At 40.9% G+C, this 21,885-nt stretch overlaps 1 protein-coding gene across 2 annotated transcripts in view; it reads right to left on the bottom strand.

Moving 5' to 3' along the window:
- The window catches only part of NR3C2 (nuclear receptor subfamily 3 group C member 2), a 239,309-nt gene that overhangs the window by 25,764 nt on the left and 191,660 nt on the right, over positions 1–21,885 (bottom strand). For both annotated transcript variants that reach the window (XM_016228278.3, XM_007671779.3), the window contains exons 5-7: positions 20,642–20,986; positions 18,416–18,560; positions 1,798–1,928 (exon numbers count right to left, since the gene is read on the bottom strand). In XM_016228278.3, coding sequence (XP_016083764.2) covers positions 1,798–1,928; positions 18,416–18,560; positions 20,642–20,986 — 621 coding nt within the window. The remainder of the gene's footprint in view (positions 1–1,797; positions 1,929–18,415; positions 18,561–20,641; positions 20,987–21,885) is intronic.

Below are 21,885 nucleotides of genomic sequence, written 5' to 3'. Positions count from 1 at the left end.
TATGAACTGCACCCTGCCACTTGGCTGGGACCCTGTGTTTAACAAAATGGTTCCGCTTTGAATTTAAGCTTAGCAAAATTGCTAGAAATGTAGGAGTTGATGGAAATGGCAATTTACTGGTACCATTAAACAAAGCTTAAAGGTTAAATAAATTCTGAATGGTACACAGGAGGGACACCATACATTTTTTCCAAATATAATCACTGTTTTCAATATTTATATTGATGACTTAATGGCCTAATGTAAATTTTCTTCGAATATTATCTTAATGGACTCACCTTTGTTCTAGATAAATCAGAAAGATCACTTTTGTGGAACAGATCACTCAATGGAATTCACCAATATTTGTGAGATTTTTGCATTTGACCTTTATTAGAGTTAATTAAACAAATCAAAACTCAGCTCCATCAAAATTACACAGGAATAAACATTAAACATTAATTTTCTAGATGCATCTTGTGACTCAAATTTAATTGAAGTCATAATTATTGAAGACAAAAGGATCCAAGACTGGATGCTAATAAATAACTGGCTAAACCGTGACCATAATTTCTATCTAAATTCATGCAGAAGAACTGAAATTCAAAGAAATCAATTTTTTAATAAAAATAGAATCTTTAACCCAGCCTGAATTACACAAATCAATCTTTATCCCTGAAGTTCCATTGCACCTTGGCGGTTAAGAGTGGAAGCTGCCTAAGAGACTACTCTATGAAACCGACGCCCAGAGAGGAAAATGGGGATGTCACTTTTTAATCATACAGCTAGCATCTCCACACAATTAATCAAAGAGTATGGCTGTTTCAGTTCATCTCTTCTGCCAGAAACCGGAATTGGGTGAGTGCCTTGAGGTTTAAATTGGTACCGTTTCTTCAGGCTATGAAGTATCCCAAAGGGATTCTATATTTGTTCCTTACCTGAGTGAGAAAGCAACTCCTCAATTATGAGAAAAAATTGAAGAAACAGCATCAACACCACTACTATCCTAGCCTGGCAGTTGAATAGAGTGAACTGGCTCCACAGATCTGTATTTAAATGAATAATACTTTCAAAGCCCCTAAAATAAATGGGGCATAGGTTTCTAGTAAGTAATACTTTGGATTTCTTTGGTTATATTAACAAAATTCCCAAGTTACAGAAAACCTTTGTATTTATGTCAAGTGTTATTACTCGCATTTTACTGGTGTAGCTGAATTATATTGAACTAAAACCCCAGCCAAAATTCTGAAAAATTGAAATAAACCCACAAATAAAGAGAACTCAAGCAAAACACCATTTTTTGGAAGTCTGCCCAGAATTTCTGATTTTACTTATTAAATGCAGCAGGGCTTTTGGAAATTTTCCCAAATTCTACAGACTGGGGAAAAGGAAAAAAAAACCCAGTTGGGATATAATGTGTGTTTTCCCCACATGTAGAAGAAGCAAAAGACTGCCTTGATGACATAATTAAAAAAGTGTTGAAATAATTTTTTGTTGGTTCTCATGTGAATCATTATTGAAAAATAAGAATGAAACATCTCATCCTTCTCATGACAATAGAATTTCAAGAGAAATTTACTGAAACCTACAATTTTTCCAATTGGAAAATGGAACCTATTTATAACACTCTTCCGTTTCATTCACAAGTAGCTAAGAAAATGTTAATTAGTTTACAGTCTACAAATAGTAAGTAATCTAATTTGATAAAAGAAAAACTCAATACTTGTACCTCTGCACTATCAGGATTCCTAGCTAAAATACATCACTGAGCTAAAGTGAATATGGCAATAGAAAATGCTTGCGTGGACACCGTTTTACCTGTGCTTAATAGCAGCAAAACTTTCATTATCGTGTATTCTTCGAAGCTAAGCTGGAGGCGAACAAACTGAAGGCTGATTTGGTGCATCCCCTGGCACAGCTCATACATGGCAGATTGACGCATCTTCTCTCTGAAAAGAAAGAGGACAATGCCAGAAAAAGTGAAGTTTATTGTCCAATCTAGAATAGTACCCTAAAGTGTACCAGGACAGGAGTTTTTCGGACTGGCTCTAAAAATAGATGACCAAACATTCCTTTCTCTACCTCTTTTGCAGAACAAACTGCTGGTGCCACTCATGAAACTATTAAATGCCACCTGAAGATCATCATCAATATATTTATTGAGGACTTGCTGTGTACAGAGCACTGTTCAATACAACAGAGCTGGTAGACATTTATCAGAATACTTAAAATCACTTCTTTTTCTGCAAATGTCATTATTTTTGTGTAAATCAAAAACAATGTTCATTTACTACATTTAATTTTAAGGACAAAAATGATCTCCGACATAGAATGGTCTATGCAGTGGAGAAAGTATATGGTATTTAAATCTCGTGAAAGCCACTGTAAACTGACCTGAGGTCCCCCTTCCATATAGGGCTTTTTTTAAGCTATAAAGTCAAGTCTGTCATTGGTATAGATCTAGGAATGCCACCTGAAAAATTCCCAATCTCTTTCTTTTACCTATGTTTGAAAACTCAAAGGCTAATGCTTCCCTTAGAGGACACCTCTGATCCTTTGTCTTGATAATATATAATAAAAATGATGGTGTTTACTAATCACTTACTTTATATTTGTAGTCCTGATCTTAAAAATAGTGATATCTATAAAAAATAATGATGACAATCGTGGTATTTGCTAAGTGCTTATTATATATGCCAATTACTACACTAAGCGCTGGAGTAGGTAAAAGAAAATCAGGTTCTACATGGGGCTCTCAGTCTAAATAGGTTGGAGAACAGGTATGGACTCCCCATTTTGCAGATGAGGAAACTGAGGCACAGAGAAGTTAAGTGACTTGCACAAGGTCACAGAGCAGACAAGTGGCGGAGCTGGGATTAGAATCCAGATCCTCTGATTCCCAAACTGGGGCTCTTTCCCTTAGGCAACACTGCTTCCTTATGTTGTTTTGCTGTTTCTATTATTTGCTTTGTGTCCACCGCCATTCATTCATTCAATAGTATTTATTGAGTGCTTACTATGGCAAAGCACTGTACCAAGCGCTTGGAATGTCCAATTTGGCAACAGATAGAGACAATCCCTGCCCAATAACAGGCCCACAGTCTCCCCCTACACTGTCTTATTTGTAGACTGAGAGCCCCTTAAAGCCCAGGGACCTGTATGAATTTTGTATTTTTTCAAGTGTTCTGTTTAGTCCCCTGAATACAGTAGGTGCTCATTAAATACTATTAAATGAATGAAGTTATGAATACATGGAAATGCCAACCCGGAGAAGCTACACTACAATAGGTCAGTATGCCTTGAAATTAGTGAAAATGTTTAAAAGGTTCTTGCTTTCTATATCATCTCTAATCTCACGAGAAGCTACTTCACTCAACACAAGGTCAATGTAAAATAAAAATATGTCCCAATCTGATGAAGGAAATTGGATTATTAATTACTATCATTAATAAAGTAAAACTTTCACAAAATAAAATGTACAGCTTCCTATAAACTCTTACGGATAACCGGGATTAACAAATGAAGGCCACGCATGGTAGGCCATCTGTGTAATAAAGAGAATAGTGGCCCTGAAAAAGGGTGCAGCTATCATTCGGTATTTTTGAATGGTGGCGTTAACAACTCCAAAAAGCATCCATTGCCAAAAGCTATCTTCCATTTTCTGGGAAACACAGCAAATGAAACCACTAGGATAAATACATATGATGATGAAAGTGAATGACAGAAATACAGTTTAAATTACGGGAGGCTTATGCTAAAGCCTAGAGAAAGAACTAAACTCCCAGTAGAACATTACTTTTAAAGGAATATTTGGGAAAACTGCCATGATTCTGCTGCTCCAGAAGGCAATGCTGTTTTTACCTACAATTTGATTAAGAGATTTTCAAATACTTCTATCTCCACATCTATTCTAGGCAAAATGACATCCGCATTAACGACTGTAGGAACTTCAAAATGCTTCACTTGTGCCTTCAACTATTGCTGCATGGCACAATTTGACTCTATTTATTGCCATTGTTCTTGTCTACCTGTCTCCCCCGATTAGACTGTAAGCCCGTCAAAGGGCAGGGACTGTCTCTATCTGTTGCTGATTTGTACATTCCAAGCCCTTAGTACAGTGCTCTGCACATAGTAAGCGCTCAATAAATACTATTGAATGAATGAACAATTTACGTGCACCTCTCAGCACACCGTAAGTGACAAGATCGATCCTTGCCTATTTCTATGAAGACTCCATCATCATTATAAGCCTCAAAAATAACAAAAAAAATCTGCTAGTGAAACTTGGCTTCCCTTGTTAAATGCATATCCATAGCTTGAGGATTCTACCATTCATAATTTGGAATTATTATTATTCTCATATCCCAAGATGTAGTTCCGTGATTGGCACATAGTATACAAAAATTATGATTATCATTGATCATAGTTTTTGTGTACTATGTTCCTAGTACTTAACAGAAACCACAATTAACACCATTATTATTTATCAATACCATCAATATTAATACCAGATAATATTCATATTCATATCAATGATCCTAATCATTATTATTACTACTAATAATATAACTGTGGTATTGTTAAGTGCTTTCTATGTGCCAATAAATGCTGTGGTAGAATCAATATATGCAGATCAGACATAGTCACTGCCCCACGTAAGAAGGAAGGAGAACCTGTTCTTATCTCTCTTTCTACAGATGAAGAAACTGAGTCATAGAGCAGTTAATTATCAAAGGCTATGCAATGATGGTAAGAGGGCAATGGGGTAATAACTGGAGAGTCCACAGTGGGGTCAGGGGAGGGTTTCTCTAAGGTATGGGATACATAGGCAAGTTGGAAAGCAGTGAGGAAGGATCCATTGGAGAGTGAGCTGTTGAAAAATGGCAGCCAGGGAGGAAAGAAGGTTAAGGTAAGCTTGTGCTCATGTGGTCCCAGACTCTTCATGTACCACAGAATGAAAACAAGAACATCTCCCTTCCCAGATCATCTGTACACTAACAAGAATACATGCATGCTGGGGTGCACGAAGAAGAAAGCTTGGGAATTCAACCAGTGGTGACAATCCAAGATCCTAGCCTCATATACTGCAGCCCCCAACTAGAGAACAGCTCTAAAGGTTTGGTTTGTTTTTTTGAGGACAAGGCTATCTTTCCATCAGAAAGATATCAGAAATAGACACTACATTTTCCTTTAAGATTAACATTTGCCAAGGGTCTAGCAAAGAAACACATGTCTACCCTCAGTGAACACTATTTAATGTTAGTAAGAATTTTCAAAGGGAAAATTCAATGAAGAATCTAAATATTCTAGGTATTTCTATTTATTCCAAACTCAATTATGCTTTCGCAGAGGAGGAGGATGTAAGTACACAAGGAGACCGAGAAGAGACTGAAGTGTGGTGGAGGTAGGGGGAGAGTCTGCCTCTCCCAATCAGCCAAAGGAGAAGCTAGTCATGTGGGGTGTTCTTTCATTAGCACATGAGACCTGGTACTCGGTGACAGCAGGGATGGTGCATCACAAGCACACACAGGCCATTAAGATGTCTGCTACCACTCGATCAATGGAATTTATCGAGTGGAGAGAATTGTATTAAGTGCTTGGGAGAGTACAGTACAAGTAGTACCATAATCCCTCTCCTCAAGGAACTTTCGGTTAGTCAGTCAATCGTATTTGTTGAGCACTTTATGTTCAGGGCACTGTACTAAGCACTTGGGAGAGTACAATATAATAGACACATTCCCTGCCCACAAATAGACAGACACTAATATACATGAATAAAATTAGTCACGTACACAAGTGCTGTGGGGTTGGGAGCAGGGATGAACAAAGGGAGCAAGTCAAGGCATGCAGAGAGGAGTGGAAGAAAAGGAAAAGAGGGCTTAGTCAGGGAAGGCCTCTTGGAGGAGATGTGCCTTCAATACGGCTTTGAAGCTGAGGGGAGTAATTGTTGGATATGAACAGTCGTTTAGACTGTGGCCTGTCATTGGGCAGGCACTGTCTCTATCTGTTGCCGAACTGTAAATTCCAAGCGCTTAGTACAGTACCCTGCACATAGTAAGCACTCAATAAATACTATTGAATTAATTAATTAATTAATGAAGAGGGAGGGCATTCCAGGCCAGAGGCTGGTCATGGGCAAGAGGCTGGTGGCAAGATAGATGGGATCAAGGTTAGCAATATAATAGTAAAGTGTGCAGGCTGGGTCGTAGTAGGAGAGTAGCAAGGGGAGGTAGGAGGGAGCAAGGTGATTGACTGCTTTAAAGCATTAAGTCTAGTTGGGAGAAACAGAGATTAAAATAAATTACAAATAATGGAAACTGCAGAGGATAAGGATATGTACAGAAGTGCTATGGGGATGGGTGAATATCAAAGTGCTAAAGGGGTGCAGACCCAAGTGTACAAACAGTACAGAAGGGAGGGCAAATGAGGGCTTAGTCAGGGCAGGTCTCTTGGGGAAGATATGATTCTAATAGATCTGTTACCCTTCCACCCTTTCTGACCCCTCCTTAATTCTCCTTAGAGAGCTGCCACTTGGGAAATGATTCTTTGCTCCAAACAGAAAGCGGCTGCTTCATGTTGAATGGAAGCGAAGGAGATTGCTTTAGAGTGCTTTAAAGGGTGCTTTAGAGTTCCCTTAGAAATTCTGGAAGAGAAAAGAGAACTATTTTGGGGAAGAAAAAAGTTAATTTATGGTTGACCATTCAAGCCTCAGAAACCTCAGGGAGAGAATCCTACACCAAAGCTCCAATTTGAAAATTTTCCCTAAAGGGGTGGTTAAGTTAAATACAGGCATGCATGTGTGTCGAATATGCTTGAGGTCCAGATTTGAATTTCCGTGTCTACCAATTCTGTTGTACTTTCCCAAGTGCTTACTACAGTGTTCACCACACACAGTACGCGCTCAGTAAGTTCCAGTGACTGACTGATAGTTTATTCTGTTTTAACAAACATGCAGATAAGTACTTGGGCCAGAATATAGAGCCCAAATCTTAAAGCTGATGGCACAAGCTACATCATTTCAATTGAGTAAATGAAACATCTTGTTGCTTGGTCAGTATAGCAGATGGTCCCTCCCTTTGGTTTGTTATTTCTTTACAAAACACCATGCTGAAGGAGTTTCTACCTTAATTAAGATAAAAATGACTTCAATTTAAGCCTTCAAATCATCCCAGCTTACTGTTTTTGATGTTTTCTTTATAGTCTTCTGCTACTTCGGCCACTGACAAAATTTAGAAGATTTACAGGAGAGGCATTTCCCTAGTGGGGGTTTTGATCCAAGTCATTATTTTTGATAGTGTTGACCTCACCTTTTTTCCATAGCAAGGACAAATCTCAAAGGATGACTTCCAGGAATCATTGCGGATGTGGTTTCATGTTTTGGTTTTCTGAACTAATGTATAAATGGAAGAGGCTTGTTGTCCAATAATCTCTAGGACACACATTTATTAAGGCCTTATTAATTCTATGCAGTAAATTCATAGTCCTATCTGAAAGCTAATTTAGTGTTCTGTTGTCACCTTAATGGATGTCCTGGATAGAATATGTTTTCAAAGAATTGTACTCTTTCTTTGGCTACGCAATTTCCACTGAACGCAACTGAATCTCATGGAAAAAATAATAGATAGAAATCTGAAAATTTAGAAGAGACCTAGTTTCCTAAAGGACAGGTATACAATTGACAAGAATTACACATTTCACAGAATCCTACATTTGCAATGAAGTAATTTATGTGCTTTAAGGGCCCTTAAAGCTTTAGTTTTATTAATCTTAAATGGAAAGGAAAGAAAACAGATTTTGGAGATTTTTCCTAGCTTTGACCTAAATTAATTATTCTGGGACTTGTTTATACCCTACCATCATATGACATAATCACAACTGATTCTGAAAAGTAAACCTTATAAAAGGAGATGTTTGACTGACTGGCTAGCAAAGGTTTACAGAGTACACCCTCTCTGAAACTACTTGCTGAAATTCTCTTTGGGAGAATAACCTGAAGTACTAGTTGGTGACAAAAGTTGGCAATATAGGCAAGTTTTTGAAAAATGACACCTTTATAATTTTCAATACATAAAGGAAAGAGAGTAAAAAAAACACTATAGCTGGGACAGTAGTTGACAAGCGCTTAACATATACTTTTCTTCAAAAACCTTCAATGATAATCCCATTCCTCTCCGCATCAGACACCAATAAGCTCCCTTATTCATTACCCACTCTTCTCCCACTATACCGCAGCTTGCTTTGCTTCTCTCAAGCTCATCTACCCACTCTGCCTTGGTCTCGCTTCTCCCACAGTGCTCATGCCCTTCTTCCTACCTGAACTATCCTTCAAGTTCATCAGACTTGAGTTCTCCCCATCTCCAAAACCCTTCTGAAATACATCTTCTTCAAGAAGACTTCCCTGACTCACATCTCCTTCCCCCCAAGTTATATCCCTCCAAATACCACTTCCATCAGTCACTCCATCAATGGTATTTAATTAAGCACTTATTTTGGGCAGAGCACTGTACTTAGCAGTTGGGAGAGCACACTACTGTAGAGTTGATAGGCACACTCCTTGCCTTTCAAGGAGTTTACATTCTGGTCGGGGAGACAGACACTGAAATAAATCACAGATAAGGGAAGGGGCGATATATAGGGATATTTACATAAGTGCTGTGGGGCAGGAGTGGAGAGAGGGTATAAATGCCAAACTGCCTAAGAGATACAGACCCAATTAACAATAATGGGATCTGTTAAGCGCTGACTAGGTGCCAAGCACTATTCTAAGCACTGGGGTAGATACCATATGATCAGGTTAGACACAATTCCTGTCCAACATTAAGGCTCACATTCTTAATCCTCATTGTACAGAAGAGGGAACTGAGGCACAGAGAAGTGACTTGCCCAAGGTCACACAGCAGACAAATGGTGGAGCTGGGATTAGAAGCCAGGTCCTTCTGACCCCCAGGACCATGCTCTAGCCACTAGGCCACACTGCTTCTGGCCAACTGCATAGGCGATGCAGAAGGGAGGGTGAAGAGGGCCTAGTTTTGCATCCACTAGGCACGTGTGTACCAACATAAAGATACGTAAGATCACTGGAATTTATTGAGCATTTACACTGTACCGCATTAAACACTATCTACTATTTAAGCACTAACTTGCACCTATTCACTTCTTCCCCCTTTATATACATTGTTTTACTGTTTTTCTCATCCTGTGCACTGTAGCCTCCTTGAGAACAAGAATCTGGTCCACTACCTCTCTCAAGCACTTCGTAAAGCAGCGTAATCAGTACCCAAATTGCTTTTGTAAGGTCCGGGAAAAATCTACAGCGGTTTTGGTTTTACTCCTTCAACTTCTCCTGTATTGGTCAGGCTTTTCTAATATTCTGTGTTTTGGTCTGAAGCTATTCATGTACTGTTTGGGTGATTATATTCTTGAGTATCATGTCCTGAAGGATTTTGGCTAGAATCTTTTCAGTAATAGAAAGCAGTGAGATATTCCAGTATACACTCAAAAAAACTCTGGAGGAGGATGATAAAGGTAACATTTTTGAAGTTTGAAGGCATTTCTTTAGTGTTCCATATTAAGGAGGAACTTGTACAGATAGATACCTGGGGACTGGGCCTCCTCCTTGCTCGCAGCTATTTGCAGAAATGCTATCAGATCCCAGCACTTTCCATTTTTCATGACTGAGTGTAGAAGTTGCTTCCTCAAAGTTGCAGCCAAAGAGGGATGAGAATAATTCTAAAGTCTTTAAGACAAGGTATTAAGGTACTGCTATTTGCTGATGATTATGCTCTTGAGCACATTAACAAGAAGAAATGCAAATAATTACGAGTTACCTTGCAGAATCAGCACGGGGCAATGGATTAACAATAAGCCTGAAGAAAAATGAGATGATGTACAAAAAATATCTGGGGAAACTCAATCCACAACTAAATAATTCCACTGACCATCTAGACCTTAATTTTCTACTGAATTCTGCTACTTAGCATCATACTACCATATAAATCAAAGAAAAACAAAGTGATAGAAAACAAAATTACAAAGGGTTTTAGAGGATTGAAAGACATAGGGCAACAAGTTTCATAACAAGTTGAAGGTTTATAAAGTTGTAGAATTCAATTTCTATATGTCAGTGAGTCCTGCTACAGAAGACATCAATTTCTTAAGTCATTTCACCAACAACACATCAAATGGCAAGACAACAACCAGATCCCTGAACAAGAAGCTCACCAGATCTGAGACAATGATCACACCCTCAGAGTTTTACTGATCAAGCCATTTTAGGAAACTGGATATCTGATACCCAAGCAACTCCTACATGACATATTAAACAGTGGATTGTTCAAAGGCCAACAGAGCAGGCAGAACCAGTCTGGTAAAATGCAATCAGGCAAAGTGTTGCTCTACTTGAGGAAAAGGTATCAAGAGACATCCTTGAAAACAGGGACAGGTCCTTTGCAGAGCGGATGCATTACCACGCTAAGGAACTCTCCTAAAAGGTACACATGGTGGAACACATTGCTCCTTTCAGCCACGCTTTCATGGTTGGACAGGATTTCACTGTCAGTGTTCCCCTCAAAAATTAGACACAGCTACTTATTTCCGTGGGAGGGGAATATAATCCTTTATGAACTGGTGGACGGGCAGGGTCAGGGGAAAGTTGAAACCATTCACTGGAGCAGGGAGCAGGCAGAAACTACCTTGGCGACTTTAAACTCCTACTCTCCTCTCTCCAATGAATACATATAGGAATCCTGATTACAATAATCAATCATATTTATTGAGTGCTTACTGCGTGCAGAGCACTGTACTAAGCACTTGGAAGAGTACAACAGAATTGGCAGACACATTTCCTTCCCATAATGAGCTGAGAGCCTAGCAGGTATTTATAGCCCATTTCACAGAGGAAGAAACTGAGGTCCAGAGAAGTGAAATGATTTGCACGACATCACACAGCAAGTAAGTGGTGAAGCCAGGATTAGAACCCAGGTCCTCTGACTCCCAGGTCCATGCCCTCTCTAGTGAGCCATGCTGCTTCTCAAATAGTCTTATTCAGTTCTTGGGAAAATCATCAAGCATGCAACAGCAAACATTGCTGGCTAAGGGTTAATTTTACAGCTTCTCTAGAAAAAGACTTTCATTTTTCTCCTCCCCCCCATGTTAGGAGTGCAAAACTTTATCCATTTTATTTAGCACATAATAGCCATCATGAGGATTTTCTGTTAAAATAAAGCCCTGGGTAGATGTTACCACGTTAACTCTGAAGGTGGCCTTTGTATTTTTATAATATCCGCCTTTATAGAACACTAAAAATGGGAAAAGGAAAGAAATTGCTACATTTAACTTTCAGCAGGGGTTCTGACATATCTTTAGGACAAAGTACAATAGTTCACATGTACACAAACTTTTCTGATAAAGACTATATATGTCTTTTCATTGAAGAAACCATTCAGCTTTCATAAACTTAAGACCTCTCGGCAGAAAATGTATGTTGGCCCCTATAAAAATATCACTTATTACATTCTTGTTGTCACTTACTGGTACAGTAAGAACTTTCAATTGATATCAACAATTTTCAGGGCAATAATTACAAGAAAAATGAGGGCTTAATGACTGTTAGATACTAACAACCACCTGTTAGATACTGTTAGATACTAACTAACAACCAGACAAATACCTGAAGCTGCAGATCAGGGAGTTCTCTTTTTAAATCCATCTGAGGGGTAATCATACCTTGTAAGAGTGTACGAATCTTGAAAGCAAGAACCATGTCATCATCTTCTGTTTATTCCCCAAGCGCCTAGTACAGTGCTCTGATGAAGCAGCTGTTCATTAAATACTTTGTTATTGATGATGACAAAGAACTCCATTTTATTGAGTTGTATCATTTGAACTCTGAGGACTACCTGCAGTGGAAAACAACAAGCTGCTCCCCACCACTAATTGAAGCCTCGGTAATCTAAGAAATGAGGCAAGAGTCATTCATTCATTCATTCAATCGTATTTACTGAGCGCTTACTGTGTGCACACCACTGTACTAAAGGCTTGCGAGGGTACAGTATAACAATAAACAGACACAGTGCCTTCCCACAATGAGCTTTCTGTCTAGAGTCCTAAGTAAAGATTATCTTTCCATTAGACTATAGCTCTTTGAGGGCTACTAACTCCCCCAACCACTTAATCGAGTGCAATGAATACAGTAAGCAGGCAATAAATACCACTGACTGAATTTTCCCCAATCGATCAATCAACGGTAATTATTGAGCACTTACTCTGTGCAGAACACTGCACTACGCACTTGAAAGAGTACAACAGAGTTGCTAGACATAATCCCCGCTCTCGAGGAGCTTGTAATCTAGTGAACCCCCACTACTAATGTCCTAATCTTGTACAGCTATTAAAAATTGCTTCAAGCAATTTTTTAATACAACAAATTTTGCACCCGATCCTCCTGTTACCCCCGCTGGGTTATTTCGATTTGCTGTCATATTTCAAGATGCTAGGTCTGTCTACTTACAAGGAGATTTATTTAAATAGTAGAGGCAGACGCAGTCATACTTAACCCCTGCAGCACAATGTGTGTGCATGACTGTTCTTATGCATCATGAAGACTTGTATTACCAGTATCTTCACAAATAGGCAATTCTGTCACGCCCCATCCTCCTTTTATCTAGCTCTTTATATAATGACCACTTCAGGCCTGTACTTTCCAGGCTAAAAGTTGGTGTGGAGTATAAATTAAATTCCTTAATTGCATGCATCTTTTTTCTAATACTTATACAAACATCAACACTTACCTAAGTGGTAAGAGAAGGTTCAAGTGAATTCCTGAGAAGGTGCCATAAAAAAGGGGCTCTTTCAGAGAGTCAGGGTACCACATGGAAAATCAGAACCTCGATATGCTAAATAGCACCCTGTATTCTGAACAACTCACTGTGGTTTCCAATCACTGAATGAGCTGGCACATTTCAGGACAACGGTCAGAGGGCTGCTTACTGAAACCTCAGTTAAAATCTTTCCAACAGCCCCTCCCAGATCTTCCTGGCAGTTCCGCAGGAACTGGACTTTCTTAAAACCCATAGGTAACCCCAAACAAACTGAATTTGAAAGCGGAGATGTCCGTTAATTTGAATTGCAATTCAACTCCCGGATTAGAAGAGATTGAAAAAAGCAACCCTCAGAATGGTAATTTGGAATTTCTTAAAATTCTAAAGCCTTGGGAGTTTGGCGTGGGATGAGCATTGAGGTAAGGATGGGGGTGGCGGGTGGGAGGTAGAAGGTCTGATTAAGCCTTAATATTAGACTTCCTACAGTTTTTTCCTTTCAGAGATACAACTGGCTAAGAGAGGTTTAAGTGCTTCAGCTACACTGCACCATTGTACTGAAACTTGCAGACTCATGCAATGACTGGAAACTACAGTGAACTGCACTATTTAGCAGAGTCAAGTCCAAGAAGTATCCTGAATACCTTGAAGAATTAATGCAGTTTACATAACTAATATGCTCCAGAAATAGCTTCACTATGGAGAGTATAACACAGTGAAAGATGGCTGTTTTCCCTTTTTTCTCAATTTCTATCTTTTCCCTTGCATCTGGATCAAATTTAGGCGAAGGAATCATATTGCGTAGATACATTCTTTTGAAGGTCATTTTTCAGGAAAAAAGTTCTTTTTTTTTTCTTGACTTCAGGCAGCAAGCCTGACACCAAGCACCAATCTATGTTGATAGGGACTGTGCCATGCATGCAGATTTTTCGGACTTCCTCTATCCTGTTTGGTAATCAAGTACCGCTACTCTCTCGTAGGGTTGTTGTCGATGGGCTAGAAAGAGCATTGTTCTGGGCATCGTGTGACCTGGGTTCTACTGACTCCACAAATAAAAGGCTGCCTGAGGGGTTATGGCGTCCGATTTCGGCCCAGAGGTACAATCTAGGAGCTTCCACGAGGAGGAGAGACTCAGCAGAAATCCAGAAAAAGAACTGTCCAATGTGGCTACAGGGGCTATAGGACAACTTTGCCTGCTGGGTCAAGGCACTACGCATGGAACCGGATAAATGCCCTGCTGAGGTCACTTAGGATGCAATGGGGTCCAGCGAGAACATGACCGGCGGGAACGAGAGAGCACGGATGGCGCGACCAAGCCACTGGTGCTATAATCCTTAACTCCCATTCTCTCCTAGACCCCCTCCAATCTGGCTTCCGTCCCCTCCACTCTACCGAGACTGCTCTCTCTAAGGTCACCCATGACCTCCTTCTTGCCAAATCCAATGGCTCCTACTCCATTCTGATCCTCCTTGACCTCTCTGCTGCCTTGACACTGTCGACCATCCCCTCCTCCTCCGTACCTTATCTCACCTTGGCTTCACGGACTCTGTCCTCTCCTGGTTCTCCTCTTACCTCTCTGGCCGATCATTCTCGGTCTCCTACGCTGGAGCCTCCTCCCCCTCCCATCCTTTAACTGTTGGAGTTCCTCAAGGGTCAGTTCTTGGCCCTCTTCTGTTCTCCATTTACACTCACTCCCTCGGTGAACTCATTCGCTCTCACGGCTTTGACTACCATCTCTACGCAGATGACACGCAGATCTACATCTCCGCCCCTGTCCTCTCCCCCTCCCTTCAGGCTCGCATCTCCTCCTGCCTCCGGGACGTCTCCACCTGGATGTCTACTTGCCACCTAAAACTCAACATGAGCAAGACTGAGCTCCTCATCTTCCCTCCCAAGCCCGGTCCGCTCCCAGACTTCTCCATCACCGTGGATGGCACGACCATCCTTCCCGTCCCGCAGGCCCGCAATCTCGGTGTCATCCTTGACTCGTCCCTCTCGTTCACCCCACACATCCTATCCGTTACCAAGACCTGCCGGTTTCACCTCTACAATATCGCCAAGATCCGCCCTTTCCTCTCCACCCAAACGGCTACCTTACTATTACGGGCTCTCGTTATATCCCGGCTAGACTACCGTGTCAGCCTTCTCTCTGACCTCCCTTCCTCCTCTCTCGCCCCGCTCCAGTCTATTCTTCACTCCGCTGCCCGGCTCATCTTCCTGCAGAAACGATCTGGGCATGTCACTCCCCTTCTTAAACAACTCCAGTGGTTGCTTATCGACCTCCGCTCCAAACAAAAACTCCTCACTCTAGGCTTCAAGGCTCTCCATCACCTTGCCCCTTCCTACCTCTCCTCCCTTCTCTCTTTCTACCGCCCACCCCGCACGCTCCGCTCTTCTGCCGCCCACCTCCTCGCCGTCCCTCGGTCTCGCCTATCCCGCCGTCGACCCCTGGGCCACGTCCTCCCGCGGTCCTGGAACGCCCTCCCTCCTCACCTCCGCCAAACTGATTCTCTTTCCCTCTTCAAAACCTTACTTAAAAATCACCTCCTCCAAGAGGCCTTCCCAGACTGAGCTCCTCTTCCCCCTCTACTCCCTCTGCCATCCCCCCCTTTACCTCTCCGCAGCTAAAGCCTCATTTTCCCCTTTTCCCTCTGCTCCTCCACCTCTCCCTTCCCATCCCCACAGCACTGTACCCGTCCGCTCAACTGTATATATTTTCGTTACCCCTATTTATTTTGTTAATGAAATTGTACATCGCCTTGATTCTATTTAGTTGCCATTGTTTTTACGAGATGTTCTTCCCCTTGACGCTGTTTAGTGCCATTGTTCTTGTCTGTCCGTCTCCCCCGATTAGACTGTAAGCCCGTCAAACGGCAGGGACTGTCTCTATCTGTTGCCGACTTGTTCATCCCAAGCGCTTAGTACAGTGCTCTGCACATAGTAAGCGCTCAATAAATACTATTGAATGAATGAATGAATGAATAATCAATTCCTTCTGATAGATAGGTTCATAGAATGGAAACCTCGGGGCTGAGGCTCGTCTGCTGTTCTCGGAGGAAGCCTATCAGACTCCAACACTGTGAGAGCATACCGATTCTGCTTCAATAATCCTGATTAATGGATACTATTTCAGGCTTTTCTTTTCCACCCTGCAGCTCTTTCCTACCATCCCGCTGCTGCCCTGGGAGAAGGAAGAGAGGGCCTCAAGGTACATTTAATGCAATCTGTGGCTTGGGCTTGCGTGCAAGCCACCATACAGAACGGTACACTGGCTGAAAATCCACAACCCGGTATGGTCCTGCCTATGCTAGCCTGGCGTGGACCTAGTCCTCGTCTGAACTAGGGAAGGACTTGAGCAGAAGCGGAATGGCCCAGGAAAATGGGTTTTGGCCCTGTGTAATCAGCTGCTCCTTGGGTAGCCGGGCGTCGTATCACCTTCTGATTCAGTCCGGGCTCACTGCCAGCTAGCTGCTCACTGTCACCTTAGCTCTTGTCATAATGGGGAGCTACACAACCAGTCTCAGCCTGATGCTACTGGTTGCGTGCCAGCTCAAACCTGTCCCAGGAGCTCTGGACCTACAAAATCCGTGGACTGGGCTTGGGTAACCAAGGCCCCGCCGACAGGACTCCTGAATCACTCATGCAAATCAAGAGCACACTCAAGGAAGTACCCAGAAGGGCAGTGATATTATCCCAATCGATCTTTTTCCTTTGTCACCTGCACCAAAAAGTGTTAGTACTAAATCCTTTTTTTCCATGGAATTTGTTAAGCGCTTCCTATGGGTTAGCACTGTACTAAGCCCTGGGGTAGACAGAAGAAAATCAGGTGGGATACAGTCCATGTCTCACTTGGGGCTCATGGTCTTAATCCCCATTTTACAGTAAGGAAACTGAGGTACAGGGTTAGTTGACTTGCCCAAGGTTATGCTGTGTTACCTTGGGCAAGTCATTTTACTTGTCTGTGCCTCAGTTATCTCATCTATAAATTGGGGATTATGATTGTGAGTCCATGTGGAACAGGGACTGTGTCCAACCTGATTAGCTTGTATCTGCCCCGGCACTTAGAACAGTGCTTGAAACACAGTAAGCGCTTAACAAATACCATCATCATTATTATTACTACGCAGTAAATAAGCAGTAATGCCGGGATTAAAACCTAGGTCCTCTGATTCCTAGGCCCATGTACTTTCCTCTAGACCATACTGCTTCTCCTCGCATGTCAGACACTGTTAAACTCATTTAGAGGCAGGCAGATTCCATGAAATGCTACGAATCTACCATATTTTGGACTGATTTATCTTCTTTGCCATTTTTTCCTCCTACTTAAAAATAAAAAAAGCCCAGCACTTTGATGGCAGTGACATCAATTCTCAGTTAGTCAACAACCATAATGATAACAATGATGACATTTAATACAAGAGAGCCCATTAGAATCATTTACCATTTATTTCTTTCCATAATATATATAATGTGTGTGTGTCTATATATATATATGAGCACATACATTCCTTCCATTTGAGCAAGATGAGTGAAAGAAATAATGCTTCCTGTTTACCACCGGTTAACTGACTCTAAAAAAAGCACCAAATAAAATATGTGTTTCTCAAACATATATTCTTCTTTCCTTTTCACATATTTACTGAAATACATGAAAGCCAAGTCTCTCTTCACTTCATTCTTTCTGACAATTCACACTTTTGAAGTTAATATAAACTCACTCCCCTCTCCTCCCTTTATAACAAGTCCAGAAAGAGGCACGCCAATGTTAGAACATGAAATGAATTTCAGCAATTTCTTCTAAAAGAGAGAAAGCCCAATACAAAATTCAGGAGAAGTGGGTGCTAAGTATCTGCTTTTGTTCCTCGTATATATTTTAGTTTCCTTTGTTGACTATCTCTTTCTCCTGTCTTACTGATTCCTCTAGGGAAAATCATCTGGTGGGATATGGCATCAGTGACATTGTCCCAGTTCAAATCCTTTTTTTGAACCCCCCCAGTATAAAAAGCACCAATGGATACAAATTTTACTAATAAAGTGCAAAAACAGTAGTAAAATGTGGACTTAAAATAGGAATGTATCCATGGCCAAAGAAGGAATTCATAATGATTCGTTCAATCTTTTTTAATGCTTCATAAAACTAAGAATGTTTCATTATGGAAAAACATTTTGGCTTCTTTTACGATTGCAAAGAAGGGTAATTATGATTGTCATGAAAACACATTGAGCAGCTGTATAGTGTTAACAAAAGAACCATGATATGAATCTGCTTAGAAAAACTAGCAATTTAAATGTTCACATTTCCTAGAAATTAGATATTCTTCCCATCTATAGTAGATACCAGAAGAGGCTTGTTTCAATTACTTGGGTTGTATATCAGTTATATTTCAAATTTGAAAGAATGTCCTGATTTGGGGAATGTTCCAATATAATCCATGTATAAAGACATTTAAACACACAAAAAATATGCAGTGCAGTATCATTTTGTTTAAAATAATTTTCACACCCTTCAGGTTCTTGATTCTGGACTTCTGAAAATCATGGTCAGAATAGTTGCCCATTTACCTGTATCAACTACATCTCCATTCGGGTTCTTTTGCGAAGGTAAATGAACAGATACTTACTCATTAAAGACCAGGTCTGGAGCAAAATAGAGGAACTGGCTGTTCGTATGTTTATATGATCTCCAGCTCAAGGCAAATGATGACAGACACATCCAAGAATACTGAATTAGGGTAATTTGGTCCTCAAGAGGCAAGTTTTTAAATCCTGTAGAACAGAATAATTAATCATAAAGCTCTATCCACTATTCGGAGGTAATCCAGTGTACAAGTCACAGGATTGTCCCCTTAAAGTCCACCCTTATCGTCCTAGTTTAATGCATCTACAACTGCAATCAGCAGTTACTCCTTGGCAAAGTAATACAAAATCAAAATGTTCAGGGGTTTTCTCAGATGCGGTTAGGTTGAAAAAAGAGCAGTCCGTAAATTGTCCTAATGTGCAAGTTTCACTCTAGTCCTACCCAACCTTTCTTATTCTATTGTTGATCCATTTACTGACCATGTGCACTTAAAACTGCCCAGAGGGGAACCCAGAGTATTGCGATTAGCGATTTTGAAGCATTGGTTCACCTAGGGATTTTATTTCTTGTTACTGAGTCTTTTAGTTTTGTCTTTTAATAATATAGAACATCTTATTTTTACACAAGTTACTGAGTTTTTACAAATAATAATAATAACAATGGTACTGTTCAGTGCTTCCTATGTGCCAAGCACTGTTCTATGTGCTGGGGGTAGATACAAGTTAATCAGGTTGGACACAGTCCCTGTCCCACATGGGGCTCACTCTCATAATCCCCATTTTACAGATGAGGTAACTGAGGCCAAGAAGTTAAGTAACTTGTCCAAGGTCCTGGGGAGGAGCTGGGATTAGAACCCAGGTCCTTCTGACTCCCAGGCCCCAGCTCCATCCACTAAGCCACTCAAGCTCCTTGTGGGCAGGGATCACATCTACCGATTCTGTTTTATTGCACTTTACCAAGTGTTTTACACAGTGATCCGCACACGTAAAGTGCTCACTAAGTGACTGATGGTGATGCCATATAAACTGTAAGAGGACCAAATCAGTGCTCTGGATCTTATTTTCATTTTAATTAAAATTAGTACTTGTTACAGCCTGTGAGATCTGATGATCTGCATGATTAGCTGATTTGGAAATAAAAAATCTTTATTTCATTACTACAATTAGAGTAAAATTTTATTTCAGTGTATAATAAAAAGGATAGTTGATATGCTAATATTCGCTGTCATAGTCCAGTCAGTTCTGCCCATGGCTTCAATGCAGGATGAGGGAGCAGAAGGACAGAAGGTTAGCAGTTGACACTATCAGACACCTGGAATTCAAGCCCAGTGATGGGGCTCGGGTTGAGGCACAGATTCCTATAGCTCTAATCTAGAGGTGGGAATCTTGTGAAATATAGCTCCATGTCTCCCTGCTACTAATCCCAGCTAGGGGAAATGCATGGAACCCATTTTCAATCATAAGGTGGGGCCTCTGAGATCAGAAATGGGCCCCGGGCATTCTGTGGCAGTGAGCGCCAAACCGAGATACAAAGAAATGGTCAAAAAAACAGCTCTTCCTGCCCGGCAATCTACGGGAATAAGTATTCCCAACAGCCCCGACCTCGAAAAGGGAAGTGGGTTAAAAATAATGTTTCCCTCCTCTTGGCCTGGATTCTAAAGAAGGTAAAGAAAGAGACAAGAGAGAGTAAGAAGAGTAGAATGAGGGGAACTAGAAAGGAGGTGTTGGAAGAACTGGGATATGAAAGATAAGGGCTCATCAGGGGAGGAAGTTGGATGGGATTTACAAAAAACAAGAGAAAGAAGAGAAAGTAGTGCAATGGGGGAAAAAAGATATTGGGAACAAAGAGAAGAAAGCCAGTGGGAAAAAGGATAACAGGAAAATGAAACAGTAACAGAGAATAAAAATGGAGATGAAGAGAAGGAGAATAGGCAGAACCTTGAGATGAGAAAGCAAGAAAGCATGAAAGAACAGGAAAGAAGAAGAGAGAACAGAAGACTACAGAATGCACAAGGAGGCAACCGAGGGTAGGGGACAGAGAGAGCAAAAGGGAAATGCTCAGTTTTTCTGTGTGGTACACATATTTAGCTACTACTTTCTATGTTGCCCATGAAATACTGATCTCCACGCAGAACAAGTTGGCATATAAATCACTAATACAAATACAGAGTAGGAATCCTAAAAAAGAAAATTTAACAGCATGAATCAAAACCCGAAAACGAACCTTGCAAAACCAACCAGTGGAGGGAAAAAAGAAAATGGGACTTTACCTGGAAGTATCTTTGCCCACTTTACCACTTGAATCATCTGCTTGCCAGCAAGGCGGTTTAAAGTGGAAAGCAGGTTTTCTGCTGTATCGGGTTTCGAACTGTCATATCCTGCATACACGACTTCAGGCTCAATGCTTTCCAGCACCATAGTGGGTGAAGGTGTAATTGCTGGTGAGATTGCCGGTAACTGAGGGACAAGCGCTGAGTTAACAGAGGGCTCTTTTATAGGAGCAATGTACGTAGTCCTTCCTCTGGGCTCTGGGGGTGCTGAGGGTGCTGGAGGCTGTTGCTGCTGATGATCTTCATGTATTCCTTTCAACTTCCCCAACTTCTTCGACTTGCGAGCTGAAAGCAACAAGTAACTCCATTACAAAAGAAAAAAAAATAGAGGCATACTTTTCTGGGGAAACCCAAGAAATCTAAAACTGAAAGAACTAGAAATGGATTTCTAGACACTATTTTTCTTAAAAGCCCCTGCATACAGCAGCACACATTTAAACGCAGGAGAAACCGTATAAAGAGAAAGAAGAATGAAAATAGGCAAGGAGAGAATAGACAGCAAATGAAGAGAAGAGAAGGGTGAGAGTGAAAGAAATGATGAGAAACTTACGAGACAAGTTGGTAAGATTACTACTAGAATAGAGATGAAGATAAAACAAAATTAATGAAAGTGTGAGATACAGAGCTGCAGAAATCTAGCCAGTAATGAAGAGGATTCCTTAAATATTCTAAAAACATCACACGAGCCAATGGGCTTTGTCTCTCATGCAACCAAAATTGTGGCAAGTAACTGAATGACTGCATTAATTTCCCATATTCGGGAATCAATAGTGAAATTTCCCAAAAGTAGGAGACAGGCAGGAGAAAGAGGCAGGCAGAAAGTGATTTGCAATGGGACAGAAAAATGAAGAAAACATTTCTTTGCGCCCCATAATGTGGAAGCCCAACGTAAACAACGTTATCATATTATTATCGGTCAACCAATCACCAAGCACGTACTGTATGCAGAGCACCGTACTAAGCACTGGGAATATGTACAAGGATGCAGTTGAAAAAGGGGTGGTGGAAGGGTAAACTGGTGACAGATACACAAAAAATGAATAATACGATAGAGCAAAACCAGTACACTAAAAAAATGACAACAGAAACAATAAAGCTGCACCACGGCACTGCTAAATCTTCTTTCAGGCTTCTCCCCTCTCCTCGGGATGGCAGCTGGTCCAAGCCCCAACACTCCCGATCTT

Source organism: Ornithorhynchus anatinus, chromosome 12 (assembly GCF_004115215.2).
Source record: "Ornithorhynchus anatinus isolate Pmale09 chromosome 12, mOrnAna1.pri.v4, whole genome shotgun sequence".
Taxonomy (NCBI): Eukaryota; Metazoa; Chordata; class Mammalia; order Monotremata; family Ornithorhynchidae; genus Ornithorhynchus; species Ornithorhynchus anatinus.
The sequence above is the reverse complement of the archived record's forward strand: the minus strand, read 5'-3'. Positions and strand labels throughout refer to the sequence as shown.